The following is a 20,120-nucleotide window of genomic DNA, read 5'->3' as shown; positions in this document are numbered from 1 at the left end:
TTATATAAGATTTCACTTACTTTTTTTTCACAAGTATCTTTTATAGTTATTTTATTATATCATTTTTAATTAGTTGTTGTGAGTTATTTAAGACATGTTTATTTCACTGCTTCAATCGTGATTTTACTATATCACCTCTTATTAATTATTATGGTCATCTAAGCATCATGTCACTTAAATTATAGTAGAAAAAGTTTTACACAATAATTAAAAATTTAAATTATTTAAAAAATATAATTGACTATCAGTGACACAAGACTCTGGACAAGGAGTGTAGCCTATTTTTTTTAAAAAATTACATAAAAAAATATTATAAATTACAATAATTAAAAACTTGAAATATCTATAAATAATTTAATATATTATATATTTTTATAAAATACATAAAAATACTATAAATCACAATAATTAACAACTTTAAAAATTTAAATGATATAAATATTTGGTTGACTCTCGAAATTATATCAATGTCACTTAAATTGAAATAGAAGAAAAATATTATAAATCACAATAATTAATAATTTAAATTATTTTAAAAATACAATTGACTATCAATGCCACAAAAATTTGAATAGAGAGAGTAACATATATTATTTAAAAATTACACAAAAATATTATAGGTTACAATATTAACAACTTAAATATCTAAAAACATACTAAAAGGATGATTGATTATCTAAATTCAATTTGTTTAAAAAAAATTGAAACAAAAAAACATATATTGAACTCATGCTAGATTCCGGATGAATTTTAGGATGTATATGCAATCCATCTTTTTTTTTTTTTAACTTTTGTTTAAATATATCAAAATTGAAAAATGCAAGTTCCAATGCAGTACATCAAACAATGTATAAGAAATAATATTAGTATAAATAATACAAATATTACTAATACAAGCATTATTAGTGCCAACATTATTAATACATTCTATCGGCATTATTTTTGTACACTCTAACAAACGACTCTACGTTTTAATAGAAGGAACATATACAAAAATAAAGTTCAATAAAATATCTATATAAGTATGTTTTATCGTGTTCTCAAAGACAAATAATTTAAATTAATATGAAAGATGGTAACTTATAATTTTTTATTTTATATAATTTCTGAAACACTTAAAATTTGAATTTAAAATATTAATTTAGTTTAACTTCAAAGAACAAGTTGACAAGTAAAAGAGAAGGAGAAAATGAAAGCAAATAATGTCTATGGCGACTTAGTAAGGGAATACAATGTGGTTATTAATTGCAATCCACATGTGATGTAATATGCAATGACTAGACAACTCTTTATCTTTTTCAACAATTATTCTCTATTTTATACAACAAATGTCAAGTCTTATGTATCAATTTTAATCTCAAATTTTCTACTTAATGTAGCAAATCTCGACCATATGATTAAAGATATAAACTTTTAAATGCATCGAATTTTGTTTTTTAAATGAGTAAGTTATACATAATTATCTTATAAGACTTGGCTCCTTAAAAAATACTACCACGTAGTTAATATATTTTGTGTATTCATGTTTTATAATTCATAATTCGAACTAATATTAATTTAATTTACTATATATAGTAAAAATAACTTAACGTTGGCAACACGGGCCTTATATGTGTTGTGTGGGGTAGATATAAGATAATGAACATAAAATAGCTACTCTGCAAAGATCTCTTGCGTATAGTGTTCATATTTCTGATACATAAACATAAAACTTTCTTCTAGAATGACATAAAATTTAAAATGTGTATATATAAAGAAGCTATAGAATCAATTGATTAGGCTAGGGAAGAGTTGAAAAAACATTCCCCACACGAGCAAAAGAAGAGTGCAAATCTACACAACAAAGGAATTTCACTTCTATTGGATAGTATAATATAAAGTTTGGTAATGTACCACACATTATGGAATATGGCTACTTTCTTTTTTGACTCTTTAGTGAAACTCCTCTTGTGATCCCAAGCCCCAAAATTAATCATTATTGTCCTTTTGAAAAAGATGGTCAAACTGTAGACAAATTTAGAATTGCCAATGGCAAGAGGACTTACTATTGAAGGTTATAAAATGAAGCAAAATTGGATCCAATAATCATGTAGACTTTCAAAGTGAAACTAATGGGGCTATAAATACAATATGTTGTTAATGGTGCCAAAAGAGGTCAGTCCAAAAACGTCATGCGTCATTTAAATAGTGAAGTATAGTAAGTGGGCCCTTTTGTTCTTTAATAATATGAAAGAAACCTCTTTAACTCCAAATGGTGGCTTAAATCTGGTTCGGTGCCAACTCCCTCTTTGTCAATTTTTTTTTTTTTTTGTTTTTCCATTCAATATTCGATACCCACATTGGAGCCCGACTAATTTAGATTCAGGCCGTTTAGGGTCCCATTCGGGAGATAGCGCTTCCTACCTAGGACTTTTTCATACTCAGGGCTCGAATCCGAGACCTCTGATTAAGAGAGGAGCAGCACCATCCACTGCACCACATCCTTTGGTGGTCCTCTTTGTCATTTTTTACCCCACAAGGCCACTATTTGTTTCCTACTCGATGTTTGGTATTCGAAAAATAATTTCTATATGCTTAAATATGAACTTCAGATTCATCTCATCACAATCTTTTAACTTGTCGAAGAGATTATCCATGATCATATGATTCTATATTTTCATTCGTTAATCAATGTGGGACATCAATATCTTCTCAATGAAATGCATTTTATTCTAACTTGTCGAGGAGATTGTTTAAGGTCATATAGAGAGTCCACATATATATCGATGATATAGGACACCAACACCCTCCTCCCCCTTAACCCTTCTACGCATATTCAGAAGTGGACATTTAAAGCTTGAACAATATAAGATCGGGGATCAATATATAAAATAACATATTAGGAATGCGTTTGACTTTAAAATGAATATTGGGTCTAACTAAATCTCCAAAGTTAGTTCAGGAAAAGATAAGAGTAAAGCATTTAGTACCTCTGAACTATAACCAAATTTGCTACGACATACTTTGATTTCACGGCGTTTATTACACCTGAACTTAATTTTAACATATTTTTGTCATCCTTTTTAGCTGTCATGACACCTTTTGTCAGTCTTTTTAGCTAACATGACACCTTTGATGTGAGCATTATTTTTGTCAATCCTTTTTAGCTAACATGACACCTTTGATGTGAGCATTATTTTATGTAGTATAGGTGTCAAGTCAGCATAAAAGGGTGACAAAAATATGCTAAAATTGAGTTCAGGGATGATAAGATCCGGCAAAAATAAACTAAAAAGTTTAGGAATATAGGACCCTTATGAAGTTGAAATGTGTCGTATCATCTTTGGCCATAGTTCGAGAGTACTAAATGTTTATCTCAAAAGATAACTATCCAAAATTATATAAAGAGTCCATATTTACATCAACATAAATTGAATTATTTACCTTATGCTATTTTCTCAATATTATCGAGCGGTATTAAGAGAGACATAATCAATGACAAGGTTAAAAAATTCAAATAAAGTATTTTATGTCGAGAGGATTCAATAGGTTGTGTATATGCTTAAAAGACTATTTTGCTCTACTTACATCGTATTTCCTCTATCCAACTTTACCTGTTTCTAATATAAATAAATAAAATTGAACATTTATTTTAGACGAAAAAATGGTTTTTTTTGGGATGATATTTCCACAGTGGCAAAGAGTCAAATCTAAATTCCCAACAAGTAGGCAATGACTGAGTTATCATTGAACACGTCAGCAAGTAAGCAACCATTGGTGAGCCACGTCATCATCATACGTAGGGCAAAAGAATCACACGGAATTATTGGTTGACTTAACAACTTGATTTTATTTTTAGCCTAAAAAATTAAAATAAATTAACAAAAGAATGTATTTTCCTACTAATTACCTACTCAACAAAAATAATAATACTTATAATAGGTCCTTAACATATATTCTAATTTATAATGACATATTCTTTTCCTTTTAGTATATTCTAAAAATATGGCACATAATATTTTTACTATATGCAGGAATAAATTAGTTTGTCTATAGCTCCTCAACCTTAAAGGTCATCGTTAGATGCTTTTTATATTTGTTTTTCTAACTTTAAGCTTTTTATTCTATTTTTATAACAAGTTTTTATTAGCTAGCAATCTAAATATCACGACATATTTAGGTGTGTCATATATGTAGCTTCATTGGTAAGTTTTATTAGATGTGTGTGTATTTCTATTTTTTTTGTTTTTTCATTATTTAATTTATTCTTTTTCTTTTCTTTTTTTAAGTTTGGTATCCAATTAAATATTGTTATATAAAATAGTATTTTTTTATCTTAATTTATGTGACAATTTTTTTTTTTTAATCCATCTCAAATTTATATACCATTTTCTTTTTAGACCATCTCAGAACAAGTCGTCTTATTATAATTAGAAACAATTTAATTTTATAACATCATATTTACGCTTTATGAAATGATTTATAATCACACAAATATCTTAAAGATTGTACTTTATTCGCTCACTTTTACTTGTCATTGTTTCATTTTTCGAGGACTACTTACAATGAACTTTGACCAGCATTGTAATAGTCATAATTTAACATTTTAAATTTAAAATTTAAATGCTCGAAAACTATATGAAAATTATTATAAGTTGTTATCCTTGTCATATTAATACTATTTAAAATGTATCTTAAAATATTGGTTAAAGTTTATGCTGTTGACCTTGAAAAACGAAGTAACGACAAGTAAAAGTAAATAGGAGTATAGACTGCAACTCTCAAAGCGTCTTTCTTTGTATCAAGTGAAATGATGTCACGTAAATTGAGACGGGGGAGTAATATTAACTACTAGTGCTTATATATAGAAGAAGTAGAGTACCATTTGGTGTTGTTATAAGGAAAATCTCATCATACCCTTATAATATATTAACCACCACCTCCTCCTCCTCAACATATACTTTCATAGTCTTAATATAATTCTCTTCTCTCTTTTCTTATTTTTGTTTCTCTTCAAAATGAGTAGTAACAGCAGTTTAAGCGTGGTGGAATCAAAATTACCACCAGGATTTAGATTCCATCCAAGAGATGAAGAACTTATTTGTGATTACTTAATGAAGAAAATTGATCAATCTCCAGACCAACAACAACAATATCCTTTTCTCATCGAAGTTGACCTTAACAAATCCGAACCCTGGGAAATTCCTGGTACGTTCGTATTTCCTACTTTATTTCATTCATATCTTAAACTATTAAGGGTGTTTAAATAAAAATTTAATTGATCACATACTTCTATGTTTTTTCATCCTCATAAAGTGTATTATTGATAAAGAGTCCTTGATTTTTCAGCCACTATGATGGAGATTTTTTAATATTATTAAAAAAAATCTGTATGATTTTTGGGGTTGTGAAGGAAGTGATAGCTACCTAATAGGTCTCAAGTTATCATGCATAAAGTTTTGATTTTTTTTTTTCTTTTTGTGGATAAGAATCTCATAGAGCTAATAATTATGATTAGAGATAATTGGGAAAATATAATTAAATTGTCTTCTACCTAAGCATTAAACACTTATTTGTTTGTTCACACTGCGTATATTGAACGCTCTCAAAAGTATTTCCACAATATAGCTTGACTTTCTGTCTTATAACCCAAAGTCTTTAAATTGTCAAAATAACTAACCACATAACATTTATTAGCATGTTCCTGCAGGCAGCTAAAATAACATGGTATTTTTTTTATACGTATATAATAGATGTTGAATTTTCATCATAGGAAAATTATGCGATCATTATGAAATTCTGCTATCGTCATTGGTATAACTAATAAGTTTATTAGCCGCAGTGGTGGAATCGGGATTTTAATTGAGGGGGCTCAAAAGTGCAGACACATACTAGACATCTACTATATACATTTGAAAAAAATAATTTTAACTATGTATAAATAGTATAATTTTTCGTCGAGAGATTCATGTACATGCTCCACCCATGATTAGCCGTTCGTAAATTAATAGAGGAGAAGCTAGGAAGGCCTAGGAGGTTCATCCGAACCCATTTTGATTCAAGGGAATATTAAGTAATGTTGAACCCATTTAGGCTTCTTCGTGATCTACTTTTTTATATTTTGAATCCCCTCCGTAAAAAATCTTGACTCCGTCAATGATTAACAAACTAAAACATATGATCTAGACTCTAGAGACTAGATCAAACACCCATATGTTACAAATTCTGCTATTGCAAGTTAAACCATTTTCCAAATAATCACAAGGAAAAAGAAAAAGAAATGAATAATATTCTTAGATAAATCGATGTTGCATGTATCTGTCTCATCAATAGGATGACTTCCCTATCTTTTTGGTTCTATTTTACTTGCTGTAACTCACAAGTGGAATCTGAGGAGCGTAGAATATACATATATTTTGTCTTTATCTTTACAGAATGAAGAGATTGTTTCCAATATAATTTCTATATATGGATAATAAATAAGTATTTACAGAATATTAATAGGTGAATGATATATACGAATTAGTGGCCTCATAAGATTTCTCATTCAATTAACTTTTGTAGGAATTGACAGTGTGGGCATATAATTGTCTTCAACCAAAAGATGGTGAAAGCGATAGAGATTAATTATAATGATCAATTAAAATTAAACACATATATAACATGTCATATCCCTTTTAAGTGATTAATCACCTATATATCTGTTGGCTTGTGTCAACCACACGCGTGTACGTTTATACTCCAAATAATATTCGATCAGTTTACACGTATCTCAACTAATCATTGAGTATTTGCTATTTTTTACTAGTACAGGTACGAGATAACGTTGTCTGATACTTGTTCCTGGAGTAAAGCATCTAGTACCCCTGAACTATGATCAAATTCGCTACGACACAGTCCAACTTCATGGGGGTCCTATTACCCCCGAACTAAATTTTAACATATTTTTGTCATCCTTTTTAGTTGACGTGCTACCTTTCGTCAACCTTTTTAGTTGACGTGGCACCTTTGACGTGCGCTCTATTTTATGTAATAAAGGTGCCACGTCAGCATAAAAGAGTTATAAAAATACACTAAAATTGAGTTCAAAGGGTAATAGGATTTCTGTGAAGTTGGAGTGTATCGTAGCAACTTTGACTATAGTTCGAGGGTAATGGATGCTTATCTCGAATGAAATTAGTCGAGATACATATGCTGGTATTAAGAGAGAGCGAATATCGGTCCTATGAGATTCTAAATCGAGCTAATTCTGCCCACTAAAAGTGATCGTACAGATAAGAAAAAATCACCTAGTTAGTATTTTTTGGCGTCAAACTAATTCCTTTATTGTAAGATAAGAATAATTCTTTCTTTTTACATTACTGTTCCAACAGTAATAACATATATTGTGGTGCATTGAACTTGATTTCAACTATCAACATCTTTTACCTAAGCCATTTGCAAAAATATGGCCCTCCAATAATTAATTCTCTCTATTTTAGGATAGAGATTTTACCACTTAAATCCATGCATAAAAGTTACGTCGATGGACAAAATAGGTGAGTCATGGTGGTGCCACAATAATACATGGCCATTTTTTCAAAACCAAATAGGTCCCCCTATTCTTTTATCATCATCATCCTACTTGAAAATAATACTTGAAATAGACATATTCCTTTTTTTCCTTTCATTTTCTCATCCTTTAATTTTTTGTTTCTTATGGTACACCCAATCCTATCTTCTTTTGATAGTTCATGATGCATGTCATTATGAAATCAAACCAAAAAAAAAAAAAAATCACCTTCAAATTCAATTGTTCTCATCTCTAAAAGTTTAAATTATTAAAAAGAAAATTTAGTATGAATGCCAAGAGACAATTTAAGAGAGATGCGATATTGAATTATTGCGCGACTGTCTTATCCGAAAGTTTAATTACTAAAATCATAATATTCGCAACACTCTCCCTCAGCTATGAATTTAAAGTTATTACTACGATTGCCTAGAACCAATTAATTATCAGATATATTGTGTGATCGGCTTAGCGAAAAGATTAAAGTGATCAAAGCAAACACAATTTTAATTACTTAATCATATGATTGTCTAGAAATAATTTACACCATAACTATATCATGGTGATCAATTGTCTGATCACCTTATCTAAAAACTTAAAACTACATAGAAAAAAACATAATTTTAGTTTCCTCGTATGTGATTCAACAACATAAATATCATGTTAAATTCTATGAATAACGTTCATATATACCATGCATATTTACAGAAGTGGCCTGTGTTGGAGGGAAGGAGTGGTATTTCTACAGCCAACGTGACCGTAAATACGCGACGGGGCTCCGAACAAACAGAGCCACCGTCTCCGGTTACTGGAAAGCCACCGGAAAAGATCGCGCCGTCGTCAGAAAAGGTAGCCTTGTTGGTATGAGAAAAACCCTAGTTTTCTATCAAGGAAGAGCCCCTAAAGGAAGAAAAAGTGATTGGGTTATGCATGAATTTCGTCTTGAAGGTCCCCTTAATAATAACATTCGTCCTCAAATTTCATCTCCCAGGGTAAATATCTTCTCTCTCTCTCTCTCTCTATATATATATATATGTATGTATGTATGTATGTATACTAGCATAAATGGTTAAGTTGTTGTCACATGTTCAAGCCTTGGAAACAGCCTCTGACAGAAATGCAAGGTAAGGCTGCGTACGATACACCCTTATAGTGGGGCCTTTCATCGGACACTGCCCATAGGACTGCCTTTTTCTTTTATGTATGTATGTATATATACTAGCATAAAATTTTAGTGTTAATAATCGAGTTCTGAATTTGTGTATTTGTACATGCATAGTGATTGTTGACATAGATACATGCAAGTTACTAGGTTTTGTCAAACTCACAAGCAGAAGTGGACCTATATAAAATAAAATTACAAGTAGATAAAAGTAGTTTTCAGTTGAGAGAACTGTCCATTCATATATAGTTTTTTCTAAATTTGATTTGAGAAATTGTGAAATAAGCAAGAAATTGTCGTTATGCAAAATACAAGTATGTACCTGTACATAATAAATGACAGTTCATATATATATATATATTTATGGCCCATGATAATGAAATTTTGGCTTAATTATCTAAATTATCCTTTTCTTTTGGCCTACTTATATACAATTGATAAATCTAATCGCTATAAGTGCGGTTAAGTTTTACTGGGATTTTATTTTTTATATTCAACTGTAACATCATTCGAAGTTTCTTCTATCATTTTAAGAATATGGTTTTATATGTTATGACAAATATGTTTACTAGTTTATCTTTAAAAAATTTTGTTAGTAGTTGACCAACTTACAACTACTACTTTTATGCAAAAGATTTCACTTTAGTGGAATTATATATTCACTATATATATATAACAACATTAATAAATTCAATGTAATTGCATAAATCGAGTCTAAAAAAAATAGAATATACGTAAATTTTACCTCTATTTTTATGAAATATAGAAATTATTTAATTTCCAGTATTCAACGCAAAATATTGTAAGGGGGTGCCGTTGACTAGATATAAACCTTAAAATATTAATACGAATTATATATGGAATAAGTCGTAGCTAGAAAATATAATAGAACATTATATTCTAATTTGATTCCTTGAAATCTTTGAAAGATATGTAAACCAATATATATACTATTAGTTAATAATGTCAAATTTTGTGAGACACATCTAGCACAATTATTGAGATATACAATATGTTATTAATCAGTGCTATAATGGTAAGAAAATATCTAATGATTCTTTCATAATCTATGCTTAATCAGAATAAATTCCATAATCATTTAATTAACAACACACCTAATTACCTAATCCCATTGTCCTTTGAGCACGTCACGTTCTTTTATAGAAATAAACTTTTTCCCTTTTAACCTTTTAAATTTTATTTATCTCATAAATCATCATTCATTTAACACTTTATACGTCTGTGAAAACTTTTTTTCTCGATACTTATGTTAATATACTTTGGTAGTGTACTTTTTTTTACTTTGTAATTACAATTTACACAACTATGATATAATAAATTATTATTATTATTATTTGTTGTCATGTGACCATAACTTACGTGAGTTGTCATTTTTCAGGAGGATTGGGTATTATGTCGAGTATTCCACAAGAACAAAGAATTACTTGCTGCCAAACAAGGAACTAGTAGCAACAACATATATTACGATGACGGTACAATAAGTTCTTCATCTGTACCACAATTAATGGAAAATCCTTACATCACTTTTGACCAAACACAACCTAACAACAACAATATTAATATGAATGAATTATATTATGAGCAAGTGCCCTGCTTCTCCATTTTCACCCCTAACCAAACTACTTTCACCTCCCACAGCCACCACCACCACCACCCCGCTACCTCTACCACCACCGGAGCCACCCCGATCACCACCGCGTACGGTGGTTTTCCGGCTGATATTGGAAATTACCTAAATGCCACTGCAACATCGTCTACGTGTGATAACAAAGTAATTAAAGCTGTTTTAAGTCATTTGAGTACCAAGAATATTATAATGGAAGGTAATAATAATAATAGTAATTTTAATAATAGTTCTGCCCAAAATATCATGAATATAAAAGGAGGAAATTCACCTAGCTTTGGTGAAGTAAGTTCTGAAACTAGTTTCTTATCTGAGGTGGCCTATCATCCTACAATGTGGAACAATTATTGATTTTTTTGATAGAATTATTGTAAAATTTGTACTCAAATTTAGATGTGGGATAATGGAAGTATTGTTTTTATGTTGTTAATTATAGTGTTATATATGTATATATTGTAACCTTCCATATATTAGAATTTACATATACTAGATTTACCAATACATCTATATATATGTATACATGTTCCAATCATAATGACATTTTCCTTGAATTATCATTAGTGGTTAATTGTCCATAGATGAATTATTTACATTTTGGTTTTACTATCATCATCATTATTATTACTATTAATAATAATAATAGTAATCAACATTGAAGGAGTGAACAAATGAATAAATCACTATAGTAATAAATAGCTTGTATATATCATTTTTATATCTAACTATTATATATGTATTACATATATATATTTAGTAAAAGAATTTAACGAAGAGCTAGGTATATCTGCCTTTGCCTATCTTCAAACTATAGAGAGAGAAAGAAAGAGAATGTTGTGGGTCAGAACCTCATGACTCTCTTTCCGTATTAATAACTTTTAATATAACGATTTCTTCTAAACTATAGAGGGTTTTAATCGAAATTCGTAGTATTTCTAGTACTTTATGAATTGAATGGTCTATTTGTATACACCAAAAATAGACTCTTTTTAGTGTTCAAAAGTATTATCTCATTATGGAATTACGTGTACTTAATGTGGAATCATCATATTTGACAAGAAAAATAGAAAGAGACACTAAAGATTAATCTTAATTTTGTAGCACATTCATTGTATTGTATCATACTTCATAGTCTTAGGAGGGTCTCCTGTCTGTGAAAAGCAATAAAGCATAAGAGAAAATTGAAAAAATATCATCATTATTTTGTTGGATTCAAAATCTCAAGAGAATTTCTGCTGAGGAGATTCAAAATCTCAAGAAAAACTCATCAAAGGGGGTTCAATATCTACAATATTTATATATAAAATCATTCTAATCATGTATTAATAGTATAATTTTCTGTTGAAAGGGGTTCGGATGAACCTCCTATTACTAGGCTGGCTTCCCCTCCAATTACTCCCATCTTGAACTTTCATAGTGATCAACTACGACATGTCCTAAAAGGAGCACTCAGCAGTATGATATTGTCTGGTTTGAGTCAAGCTAAAGTAAGTAAATCTATTTGTAAATGGGCAACTGCTCTAAGTCGAACTCTGTCATCGATCACTCCTCCATCTCTATATTTGTCTCGCTGAACCATTGACTTCGATACCAACCTCGTTCTTAGGCTAAAATAATTCAAAAATAATATTTAACATAATGTAATATTTTCAGTTATGAGTCAAGCTCAAGCCCACATATATATTAGGAGCTTCAGAACATTAAAAGTATCGTTACACCTTATATATAGTTTTATTTTAAAATTTTGATCATCAATATAAGATTTTGTTCAGATAATGACGGAACCACCTCCTATAAACATTAAGAAAACATTAATAATATATAAGAGAGTTGTTATATAATCTTTGGAATAGTAGAAACCAATATTTAATACTATATTGAATTTGACTTTCTCATCATTATATTTCCCTTTGACTGTTTAATCAAGAAAAATAAGATCCACATGAATATGACCAATCATTTTTTTTTATTCTTTTTTTTTTTTGCAAAAACTCTTAGCTGCCGGCTCTTACAATTTAGTAGAATTATTTAAATGAAAACAAAAAATTTGAATTAAATAAATTGCATACAAGTCAATTAAATAATTTCTCATTGAAGATGACGACAGCCAAACATTAATTTTACATACTCCTATTCCATCAATATTGTGACACATGGGGCAATCAACTAGAATTTATTAAAAAAACTTGCAAACTATTCATTAAATAATATGAAAATTAATTAAAATTAACTATTCCCACCAATAATGTTAGATATGCAAATTACTTAACGACTTCTTCCTACCTAATTAAAGTACAGGTATTATACATGTAATTATCAAAAGATAGTGTCAAATGATAGAAAACAAAGTAGATGGATTAAATTAATTAATGTAACTATTTATCACAAAATTTATGAGTAATTAATATAACTATCACTTTCATGTCATAGCTAATTACAGGTAAGAAGACAATCAAGAAAATAAAACATTCAAATCCTTCTTAGCTCACCCCAAAGATTTGCTCATATATATATATATATATATATATATATATATATATATATATATATATATATTAGTCGACGGTGTATGTTTATTTATTGATTGATATTGTGTAAATATCGAATACAAGTAAATTTTTTTATCGTTTAACATTCTTTAGTCAGGACTGCTCAACCAAATTGATGATACCCTAAAATCAAATTATATTAAGGTGCATCTTTAATTTATATTTCATAAAATCCATATTAATGAGACGTAAAAAGAACATGATTTCTCATATATGGATCAACCAACTCAGCGTAACTGATTTAAAATTAAAATGTGAAATCAACAGAAACATGAACATAAAAGAATATACATAATGGAGTAAAAATTACTAGAATTTAAGATGTAGGTAAATGTAAAAACCTTAACCAAATAAAAAAAAAAAGTTAAAATTTGGAATCTTTATCAATAACATATATTATTATACGCTATATACAATACTATAATATAATATACTCTCTCTCTCTATTTGAATTTGGTTGTTTTAATGGCTATTTGGATAGTCAATTTTTTTTTAATCATATTGCTTTCAATATTTTCTACATATTTTTGAACGATTAATTATTGCAACTTATATTACTATTTATGTAAATGTGTAAATTTTATTTTTTAAAAAATAAAAAAGATTTATGCATAAATTCACACTAAACATTAGTCAGATTGATCCTCGTAGTCTTACCCTTTAGCCGCCTATGCACAATTTTTTAATAGCATAATTTTTCAAACAAATTAAAGACTTTTTCAATTGTAGAAAACCAAACAAGTCAGAGCGGTTCTTTCACTTTCACTAGCACACGAGCTTCAAACATATGATAGTTTTCATATTTAAATAGTCTTATGGATAAATAAAATATGTCCAACCAAACAATTAAAACATTATTTTATTAAAGAATAGTACAATCAAACTGTAATTATAATATATGAAATGAAATATACATAGTACGAATGAAATTAATAAAATATGTAGTCCAATAAGATTAATTAGGTTGGATTATATGTGGAACCAAAAGTCAAACTGAGAATCTGAGTTTTTATTATATTTTCTTTAGGGAAGGTATCATATAATTCCTATATGAAAGGAACTTATAACCAAACTCCCCATAATAATCGGATGAAAACAACAATTTTTTCTTCATATCCTAGTAAGCAATTCATGCGTCTCTTTCTAAACTTTTATTTTCAAATTTATAGAATTAAATGTATGGGTCGGGTAGAATTCAGTAGCTTTGAAAAAAATTATATATGCGTTAAAAAATTCACTAAATATCAATAACATATCCAGCATAATGCAAGTGGGGTTCACCACTATTTCGTATAAATAGAGAGATTGTTTCTAAAGACCCTCACTAAATATGTACAAAAATTAAAATAAGAATTGAGTTACTAATACTAGAGATCATTGTTCTAAAATCAAGAGCTCATAAAGTTCAAATTCTAGCTAGGTTGAATCTGTGCTCACAATATGGCATCTGTGAACCTAACATTAGTGTTGGAGTATATATTTGATTATTTGACATTTTTAGGTAACTCAAACATATTCGTTTGAAAATGTGATACTTGCAAAGAAAATGTGTTATAGCCAATTTATTTAAGCCAAGTTGGAAGAAGTTATTATTTTTAAGAGAAAATGATTGTTTGAGGTCCTCACCAAAAATTATAATCATGTCTATGTTAACAGTAGATAGGAATAAATTTGATAAGTATTCATAATTCTTTAACAGAAATACAGAATATTAGAACACAAAAATTCTTTATTGGTTTGTATACTATGCTTCTCTCTTAATCTTATTAACCATAAAGTTTTAATTCTTTAATTCTAGTATACAAATATATATAAATATATTCCCTCTCTTTCTGTTAAAAGTACATCACGAATGATCTGACATTATGCTAAAACAATTCTAGTACAAGTTGTTGCCTAGCCAATAGATGTTCATGACATTTGAAGTTAATGAGCTTGTTCAATTAACCACTAATTCTGCCTTATTAGCAAACATTATAAGTTATTTAATAGGGACAAAAATTCAAGACAATACTTTATGACGGACAAAAATGCAACACCAGACATTTGGGAGGAAAAAAATCAAAACTGAACACTTTGATGAACACTAGACATAATTTATGTAATCTAAACAGAAAACCGTGGGCTAACACCCATCAATTTGGTCCGAAAACGATCCATTTGTGTTGTTTCGCTCGTTTGACCACCCAAATGGCCTCGCCGATGCCTCCGGCCCACCCAACAGCATGCATGGGGGCCTCCGATCAATTTTCGGCCGAAAACACGCCCGGCCCTGGACACACCCTGAAAACCGTGGGCTAACAACACCCACCGATTTGGCCCGAAAACGAGCCGTTCGCGTCGTTTCGCCCGTTTGACCACCCAAACGGCCCCGCCTCTGGGATTGGATCCGTTCTTCTACGGACGCTTGTAAAAATAAGTTGATCGATGCTGAGAAAAGAGTATTGCGCATTCAATTTAATGATCGCGGGGGAAATTGCTGGATGGATACGATTTCCATGAGGTTTACTTGAGAATTGATCAGCTATTGATTGTTCCACATATAATTATTAATTGCTACTATTTGCCCTATATTTTTCACTCCAAATGTCTTACTGTTGTTCATTTAACAAATTGTGGACTTGATAATGAAATTCTATCCAAGTTTATTGGTAAGTGCCCTTATATTAGAGAATTGAGTTTGGTGAAATGCTGGGGGATAGACTTTGCTGCCATGTGACCAGGAGGAGGTCAAGGGTGACTCTGAAATTGATATTGTCGTAATGTAGTGAGTGAGTTGAACATTTACAAGCAACAACTAAAAGGAAAAACCTGAAAGATGATGCACTGAGTTATTCTTAACGAAGAGGTTCAAGCCTGAACATCTCCTTTTGAATGCTTGCTGTGTTAACAAAAGCAATGCAGTTAGCTACATTATTATTACCAAACTTCAACTCCTAAAAAATTAAAATTTCTTCTAATACATTTCAAATACTACAGCTTTTGTCCAACAGCATTTTACACTACTCTAAAGCCACATTCATTGACGGCATATTGCTTGTATGGACAATGTTCAGCAACAAAGGCAGGCTGGACGAAGCAATACATGTTAGTTTGGAAGAGTGAAACTGCCAGCCCTGAAAAGCAATTTGGATGCTTCCCTCTCAGATAAATTCTTTAATATGAATTACTAAAACAATTTCAATAGGAGTAGCATGCACATAAAGGAACATGGCATACATCGGCAGTGGGTCTGAATCTGATATGCATGCTACCCTTGGAAAAAATTAGACGCATAAAGAAACTATTTATAGTAGATGACACATCCCTTGCTGTTGCTGCCTATATATATATATAGTCCTGGTCCCAATGAATGGCATTTCTGCAAGTTGAGTCCCACGGATCCAAACAGACAACCAGTGAAAACGGTATTTACTAATTGGTAACGCGTGAATAAACACAGTAAAACCACAGATGGCATATAAGAAAAAGGGAAAGCAACAATTGTTTTAACAATTAAGTAAAACTGAGAAACTGATGATCAGAAGAGTTCCTCTACGTTTCTACATGAAATGCTAAGATCAGGAATAAAAAGTAACCAAAAGAAACTCGTTAAATTGTCCCCTTAAACAGCAAGGAGTTTTACTCGTAAAGCATGCAATCGTCATTCTAGATAGCATTAATAAAGTTATGACACCAAAAAAGAAACTTCCTTCAGCGAGTGATCTGGAGCCACTAGCTACACCTAAAAAAAATGCGACAGATTCAGTCCAACTCTGACAAAGGATTCTGCGTTGGATATAAGTTCACAGCTTAATCAGTGCACTTGCTCTTAAAAAACAAAGAAATTTTATCAAAGATCATAATCGTTTCTACAAGAAACACCATTGCATCTGCCAGAAATCGAAGATGATTTAGTTTTGAAACAACATACCATAATATCTTGTGCCCGACCTCTTCAGATCTGAAAAATAAACTCACATTGTAACAACAGCAACAACAGCACACCCAGTATCTTCCCACAAAGTGGGTCTGGGTAAGGTAGAGCGTACGCAGTCCGTACCACTACCTCATAGGTGAGTAGACAAACTCGCATTGTAACATATCAACAAATTTGTGCAATCCATCCTACCTTATAGATGCAGCAGATATTATGTCATCACACCTATCGGCAATTGCAGCGTAGAAGCCACGGAAATTCAACCTAGTAAAATTTGAGCTTCAGAGGAAAGAGAACAATTTCCGATAACTCATATATACTGTCATATATAACTGTGCATACCAGCTTCGAGTATCATTTTTCAAATTTTTTGAGCCTGTATTATAACAGATTCTGTTGTGCATGGAATTCTACCTCCAGTAGAACTACTTTATCATAATTGCTTTCACCCAAACTCTTCACTCATGCTTCTATATTATCATTATAGTACAATACTTTCTCTGTTCTACATTTCTGAGTCCTTAGACGAAGATAGTTTGAAAGAGTGAAAATAATGCAAATAAAGAAGAGAACTTTACACTATGAATCAAAAATGAAAATATGTGGGGAGAACGGAACTTCCCATCCCAGAAAAGAAATAAAAATACAAAGTTGGTAAAGACAGAACATATGCAAAGAACACAAAGACAACATACAGAATAGATGACATGATGCAGTTACGAGAGAAATGGATCAAGATAGGAACCGAAGAAACAGAACATATTTGTTTATATTCCATAAGTATATTTCTCTCATTACAGCAAAAATATGAAACTCAAATCTCCTATACTCTCACAGGATCAGTCAAAGAAACGTAAAGAAACTTTCTCTGCAATAGTTTTTCTTATTACATAAATCGACATAATAATTTGATCTAACCGGTTAGATCTTCAATAGTTGAAAACATGCAAGTCCAACAGGTTTTTATAATACCCCTTCTCTATCTCTTCTTCTTCCACCTGATGAAGGAGAAGGGTCTCAATAATAAAGTCCTCCCAATCAACATCAACTTGCTTCTTCCTTCTCCTTTTCTTTCCAGCATTTGCATGTTCGACGGGGCATAGTTCAATCTTATCAGTTGCACCAGCATTGGAAGGATACATTGTCTTATGGATTCGAAATTTTGCAGCCTTTATCCTCTCTTTTCTCCTTTCATATGCCAAGCAACCACCATCATAAGAAGGAGGCATAGCACTCAAGCCCACATCTTTCTCCACTATATCCTTCACTAAAAGTTTTTTGCTCATTTCTGATTCGCCCTTCCACCATTCTACGTATGGAAGTACGTCGTACCTTCTCTTCCTTTTCCTAGTGTTATTATTTCTGTTGTTCTTAGACTCCACTACATACATTTCATTCTTAATCCTCGAATAAATCATTGCCAAACACTCTTGTGACATTTGGAATTTATTTGCACTTTCAATACTCAACCTTGATGCACGATCCATCTGAAAGTATTGTGACTCATTTTCGGTGTCAGCAACATCTAAATTATAATCAGTGTCGATGCTTAAACAATCATCAATCAAGTAATCCAAATCAAACCCCGCGTCCTCAAAACACTTCCTTTTATCGCTCTTCTTTGCCATTGACTTCAACTCCATGTATTGAATAACAAACGTCACATGCTTCATAATATTCTTAACCGTAACATCCTGACCCCAAGGCAAACCTCGAGCAACCTTCACGAGCCTCTCTAAAAGCTCCTTATACCTCAACCTACAAGTAACAACCGCCACTTGTAACTCATTTGCCACATCCTCAATCTTCACCTCAATTTGATTCAACTGCGAAACAAACACCAAAACCGCTGCCACAACAGGCAACGGTCTCCTCCCCGTTGTCACGTACCACTTAACCAAACACTGCACCAAAAACACACCTTGCTTCAACATCTTCCCAATCACATCCTGATCAACCCCACTAAAACTCGGAGCATTCCTAAGATAATACTCAAACGAATCCACAATGTCGAATCCAGGCAACTTCAAATCAAGAAAATCAACAACCCTATAAACCATTCTACCCAATTCATAAATATCACACCCCACTACATTAGCTACCTTAACGATGGCCAACGGCTTTACATCTAGCCTCATTACAACATACGCACACGCACCAATCAACACCGTAAACCATCTCCCCACCCCATATTCTCCTTCAGTAATTTTCACTACCATAGCCTTTACTTCTTCAGATTTCTTAGGAGAAAATCCTAATTGATACATTAACACTTCAATCTCTTTCTGGGCTTCGTAGATTTTAGTTTCTTTGTAATTATAAAGGGTTCCAGTACCAGAAGTTCCAGCGCGAATGTATGTTCCAGCTGGGCCAGAAATTCCACCAATTTGAGGATTGTAATTATCGAATTCTTGAATAACTCCACATGATGTGCAGACGGCATGACCTGTATCTAAATCTGAACCGATAGTTCGCTTTCCACAACTGTTGCAGGCACGAGAATTGTCCATTCAAAATCAGCAATGGTGGATTTTCACCCTGCGTAGAGGAGAAGGATGTCAGTGGAGGTTTTTCAATTTGGCTAGGGATTTTGAAATTGGGAGGAAAAGGGGATTGGGCTTTTAAGGGGACCCGATTTGAATAATTGGGCTTTTAAGCGGAAATGTTCGGATGGCCGAGGTGTGAGTGCCTATTGATGGTTTCAGTTAAAATAATTGGACTTTTAAGAGGTTATATTCGGATTGCCTAGTGCGGAGTTTTGATGCGTTAGTTATGGATATGGATGGTTTCGAGAGTGATAGGGGTAGATTGAAGAATTTTAAAAAACAAAAAAAAAAAAAAGAGGTAATTAGACAGGACAGAGCGTAGTCTCGGTTTTTTGAGGACATGATCTTGCAGGGGCGAAACTACAGTATTATAGGGGGGTTCGGGTGAACCAGTAGCTTTCGCGTAGACCTTATATTTGTATTAAAAACTCAAGAAGATAGATATATAAGTAATGCTTGTGAAATCATATTAATGAAAAACCAAGTGGCCGAGTGGTAAGTGTACGTCAACCCTCGATCGCAGAGATAGTGTGTTCAAAACTTACTGGCAAAACATTGCATTTTTTCATATTTTAAGTTTCAGAACCCAAAATCTTCAAATCCTAGTTCCTCCTCTATGATCTTGTATACGAGGTTGTGGAGGTCTACATTCGACTTTTGATATTACTCTTATCTTGTCGTTGACTATGATTATTGTGTTGTTGTGGTTAGTGTCTTGTTCTTATTTGCTAATTCTTGTACTATGTTACTACATTTTATAGACCATTTTGGACA

General features: G+C 31.3%; 2 protein-coding genes across 2 annotated transcripts; one reads left to right on the top strand and one right to left on the bottom strand.

Annotated features, from left to right (window-relative positions):
* Window positions 1-4,855: 4,855 nt before the first annotated feature.
* On the top strand, window positions 4,856-10,842 carry LOC107877448 (NAC domain-containing protein 21/22). The gene is made up of 3 exons (XM_016724097.2): window positions 4,856-5,187; window positions 8,237-8,520; window positions 10,090-10,842. Exons 1-3 carry the CDS (start codon window positions 4,998-5,000, stop codon window positions 10,684-10,686), a joined length of 1,071 nt encoding a protein of 356 aa, XP_016579583.2. The 5' UTR covers window positions 4,856-4,997; the 3' UTR covers window positions 10,687-10,842.
* A 6,698-nt stretch (window positions 10,843-17,540) lies between these two features.
* On the bottom strand, window positions 17,541-19,507 carry LOC107876960 (plant-specific TFIIB-related protein PTF2). Its single transcript, XM_016723770.2, has one exon. It carries the CDS (start codon window positions 19,308-19,310, stop codon window positions 17,730-17,732), a length of 1,581 nt encoding a protein of 526 aa, XP_016579256.2. The 5' UTR covers window positions 19,311-19,507; the 3' UTR covers window positions 17,541-17,729.
* Between the last annotated feature and the right edge of the window lie 613 nt (window positions 19,508-20,120).

This window comes from Capsicum annuum, chromosome 7, assembly GCF_002878395.1.
Source record: "Capsicum annuum cultivar UCD-10X-F1 chromosome 7, UCD10Xv1.1, whole genome shotgun sequence".
NCBI classification, from domain to species: Eukaryota; Viridiplantae; Streptophyta; class Magnoliopsida; order Solanales; family Solanaceae; genus Capsicum; species Capsicum annuum.
This window is presented reverse-complemented; position numbering and strand designations above follow the sequence as displayed.

Bases quoted from the DNA above. Each gene is read 5' to 3' on its own strand.
- LOC107877448 (XM_016724097.2), top strand. From the start codon at position 4,998: ATGAGTAGTAACAGCAGTTTAAGCGTGGTGGAATCAAAATTACCACCA. The intron at 5,188-8,236 runs GTACGTTCGTAT...GCATATTTACAG, and splicing joins CGAACCCTGGGAAATTCCTG to AAGTGGCCTGTGTTGGAGGG. The intron at 8,521-10,089 runs GTAAATATCTTC...GTCATTTTTCAG, and splicing joins CTCAAATTTCATCTCCCAGG to GAGGATTGGGTATTATGTCG.
- LOC107876960 (XM_016723770.2), bottom strand. From the start codon at position 19,310: ATGGACAATTCTCGTGCCTGCAACAGTTGTGGAAAGCGAACTATCGGT.